Source organism: Brassica napus, chromosome C6 (assembly GCF_020379485.1).
Source record: "Brassica napus cultivar Da-Ae chromosome C6, Da-Ae, whole genome shotgun sequence".
In the NCBI taxonomy this organism is placed as follows: domain Eukaryota; kingdom Viridiplantae; phylum Streptophyta; class Magnoliopsida; order Brassicales; family Brassicaceae; genus Brassica; species Brassica napus.
In genome coordinates, this window is record NC_063449.1 from 37,155,853 (window position 1) to 37,160,243 (window position 4,391).

Below are 4,391 nucleotides of genomic sequence, written 5' to 3' on the forward strand. Positions count from 1 at the left end.
CTGAATTGATCACTTAGTTCATGATTTCAGATTGTTTGATGCACCGAAAGTGATTGTTTGAACTTCCGAAAATACTTTAGATGAGCAAAGTGTCCTTAACCCTCGGAAGTTGATGTTATTGCGCTTTGTGAACATATTGAACCTGTTCTTAATGCTTGTTTAGAAATTGAAACTCAGCGGAAGTTAGTGTAGAGATTTCTATAGCATAGAGAATTAGCGCTACGGAGGTAGGTTAATTCTAATATCGTGTTTGAGTTCTAGACGGTTCTTAATATATCCCTGTGTCTTCCATTAATTGTATCTTGATTAAAAAGAAATCTCTGAGAATTCCCAATGCCCAACGTTTGTTTTAAAATAGTTTTCAAATCATTTAAATCATCTTTTTACATGCTTGTTTATGTTTTGTGACACCTAAGAAAATTAAATAAAAACCATCAAAAATATATCTTCGTTCGCTGTAGCTATTAACTTGTCTGCAACTCTACGTGTGATCATCGGTCCCTGTGGATTCGATCCCGCATTACTACTGCGTACTTTACTGTGCACTTGCAGTTAGATAATCAGGTTAAAACTCGAGACATCAACCGTGTGGACCGAAACCTAAATGATCAAGTGGCCAGTCAGTTAAATACTGAAATAAAACCAGTACTAATGTAACTAATTAACCCCTTTGATCCTAGAGTTGAGAAACTCCTGTGCGGTTAGTTTTCTTGTGTTTTGGTCCTTTAAGGTCTAACTCCTCAATGCTGGTTGTTTACGAGAAATGGATATATGTAAAATCTTTTGCACGAAAAAAAGATTGCACTAGAGACACGTAAATACACAAGGCAAAAGAGTCAAAGGCGCATCAACGTACAAAGCTCAGAATCCAAACTTGTACCTTAGTCCCTTGTCATCAGCCAAGGCAACTCCCAAATTTGCTTTTATAACCTGGCTGGCTATGAGGGATAGATTATCCACAATGGACAGGATTATGAAATGGAACCAAGGAGTTGATGCTGAGCGTGTGTTGTGTAAGTCTGCTATTGAGACTCGCAACCATCTGTTTTTCGAATGCTCTTATGCCTCACAGCTATGGGAGTATCTCGTTAAAGGTATTTTGCTAAGCTCGTACTCCATCAACTGGTCTTCTTTGGTGAGGATAGTTACGGGTAGAAGCTTGGATAGAAAGGAAATGTTCTACATTAGATATGCTTTCCAGGCTGCAATCTATACAATTTGGAGGGAGAGAAACCGTATTCGTCATGGAGAAAAAATGGTATCTATTTTCATCTTACAAAAGCTTACCGAAAAGGGGATTAGGAACAAGTTAAGCTTGATGAGTACAAGGAAGGGGAGAGGCATGGAGACTGCTCTTCAATTTTGGTTTCAAACAAGATGCTAAAATGGTGTTTAGAAGTGTTTAAGGTTTTGTATTTCATGTTTTTAAAGAAGTTTACACAAGATGTAACAAGGTTTTTTTGGTGAATAAAAATTTAACATTCATTCAAAAAAAAAAAAAAAAAAAACTCGTCTCTTCTTGTTTTCTCCAAACCGAACCCGACTAAAATCATTAATGGCACACATCATCTTTGGTACGTTTCCTGTACTTCTTCATTCTCTCTTTTTGGTTTCACTTTAACATTTGTAAGCAAACAAAAAATCCCAAAAGTTGTCCCACGGAAAAATGGTGCAAAAACTCATGCCTCCATCTTTTGGCGGACAGATAAATCATAAGAGAAAAACAAAAAAAATATAACCAAATTAACATATATAACAACCAAAAGAAAGTACTTATAACCAAACCAAGTCCCTTAATGGATACAAATATCTCCGTTATACAGACACACACACAAGCACACACATCCATAGTATAACGTGACGTACAATATTGATTAGAACTTGATTACCTTAATGGTGATATTGTTGTTGTTCGACGATGGTAATAGTGTTGTGACTACTCATTCTCTGTCTCTTAGCATTCACAGAAGAAGATGATTCTTCAACGTTACACTTCCCCATCACCGCCTTCAAAGCTTCCTCTATCATCCCTACACAATAATCTTCCATATCCTCTCCTGAGCTCTCTTCTCCGGTGACAAACAACACGTTCCTCACTCGTCCTCCTGCGGTGGTTATCTCGGCCTTGAGCGTTTTGAGACGCATCGATTTCAACGTTTTGATCATGTCCGGCAATAAATCGGACCTGTCTTCGCAACAAAGCGACGCTTTAATTACGAGTCTGCCATCTTCGGTTTCTTCCTCCTCCGTAAAAGCCACCGTTAACTCGTCGCTCTCTGTTGGAACCAAGTTTGTCTCCGAGATCACTGAAGTCTCTCTCTTCAACTCTTTCACGTGTTGAATCACTTCCGCTAGTAAGGACGCTTTATCAGTCTGCATACCAAAAGATAAACACATCGTAATCCCAAACATAACATCATCACAAACATAACATAAATTTGTTATTATCGAGGAGAAAATGACGTGGTCGACGAAGTGATGATTTGGTCCAGCAATAAGTTTTTTGGTTGCTTTTATTCTTTATGAGCAGCGCCGTTTGTTTCTCTTTATTACATCAGTTAATCAAGAAGCGACATCGACGTTCCATATTCCCACACTTTTTATTATTCAACTGCTTCTCACTGATTCTCTCCTCGGGAATTCAACAAATATACAGAAGATCCATGATTCAAGAGAAAACCTTTGAATAGCTTATTTATTTTTATAAAACCCTAAATGTAAATAAAAAACAAAGAGATAAAATGTGACATGAACTTTCATGTCACCAGCTGCTATGTTTATTTCAACTCTACATCGTTTGTGATATTATTTTTATATTAAAGTTTCCATTTAAAATTTTAATGGTTTGTCATGAATCATGAATGTGCAATCTTTGTGAAAACTTGAAGTATTGCGACTTACTTTGGTGGTGTTGGGTAATATGCTACGGAGCTTAGCAAGATGATTGTTGATCCTCTCTCTTCGTCTTCTCTCAGCCTCACTATGACTCTTTGAAGCAGCCAAAGCTTTAGCATCCATGATCTCTTGTGCTGTCATCTTCTCTAACTCACCTTGTAACCCGAAAGGACCCGACCCGGCTTGCACTACGGGACCTAAAGCCTCTGACAAGATCCGAAGCTGTTCTTGATGATGATGCGTTGCTGACGTGCCTCCACCAAAACCATCGTATCCAAACTGTAATCCCTGATGATGAGCTCGGCTTCTATTAAAGAATCTTCCGTAGAAAGATGCCTGAGGAGTAGGAGGAGTAAATGGATCGAACTGTGGTTGGGTCGAAGTAGGCCATATTGGGGAAACGGAGTCGTGTGAGAAGATAGTGAATCCGGATTCGACGTTGTAACCCGGGGCTCTGAAAGTTTCGGATTGAGAAGGTTCTTGGTGATGATGATGGGAGACAAGTTGGTGAAAGAAGAGGTTATTTGGGTAATTTTGTATGTTGTTCATGGCTCCTGAACTTTCTACTTCTTTTTTCTTTGAGCACATCACTCTCTTCTATGAAGTCATAAAGGTCTCTCTCTCCCTCTATATATACATATGTGTGTGTGTGTGTGTGTGAAGAAAGTAAAGGTTGGTAAAGGAAGGTAGGAGTTGAGAGAGTTAAAAAGAGAAAAAGCTTGCTTTCATATGCAGATTTATATAGGAACACTTATATGCATTTGTGTTATAGTGCTCCAATTATATATCGAGTTTGCAACTTGTGTGTTTGTGTTGTGGTGGAATTATTAGAAAAGCAAAAAGGTTAATGGGTTTAAGATTCTTTAGATTATTCATAAATTTAATACATCATTGTCGATATCTAATTTGTACATAAATATTGAGTTATAAACTTATATTAAATGGAATACAATAAACATTTTATAGGGTGAAATCCGTAAACCCAAAGTCCAAAGCTAAGCATCATTCAAATTCTACTAGCTTTAAACTTTATCTTGGATATTTTTCTTGTTAACCTAAAAGCTTAGTACATTCTTACTTACATACATTTTTAACTTAACAAATATGCTGGAATTAATTAAGAGTATTGTTTCTTATTAGACCACTAAACTTAGTTATTACTTGCTCTATTAAGAGCGGAGCACATAATAGAGGAAATGAATGTATTTACATACTATTAATTTTTTTAAAATAACTAAAAACATAATGAAGATTATATATGTTCCATCCTTTAATCTATTGGATTTTTGGATTTTACGGAACCCACTCATCTACGACATCGTCTGGTATTATGATCATAAATATTATTGTGAACTAGCCTATCTCCTGTATGGGACTTACACAGTGGTTGGAACAAAAACACATTTGGTTGTGAATTCTAATTTAGCAGACAAAGTCATATTTTTGCATGATCCGATCAATAGTTCATTTTTTTCATTGATTGAAACCGTTATAAA

General features: G+C 36.7%; 1 protein-coding gene across 1 annotated transcript; it reads right to left on the reverse strand.

The window, feature by feature from the left end:
- Window positions 1-1,731: 1,731 nt before the first annotated feature.
- On the reverse strand, window positions 1,732-3,646 carry LOC106387091 (transcription factor bHLH30-like). The gene is made up of 2 exons (XM_013826900.3): window positions 2,902-3,646; window positions 1,732-2,373 (listed from the first exon to the last, which is right to left on the reverse strand). The coding sequence occupies exons 1-2, from the start codon at window positions 3,481-3,483 to the stop codon at window positions 1,891-1,893; spliced, it is 1,065 nt and encodes a 354-aa protein (XP_013682354.1). The 5' UTR covers window positions 3,484-3,646; the 3' UTR covers window positions 1,732-1,890.
- Window positions 3,647-4,391: the final 745 nt, after the last annotated feature.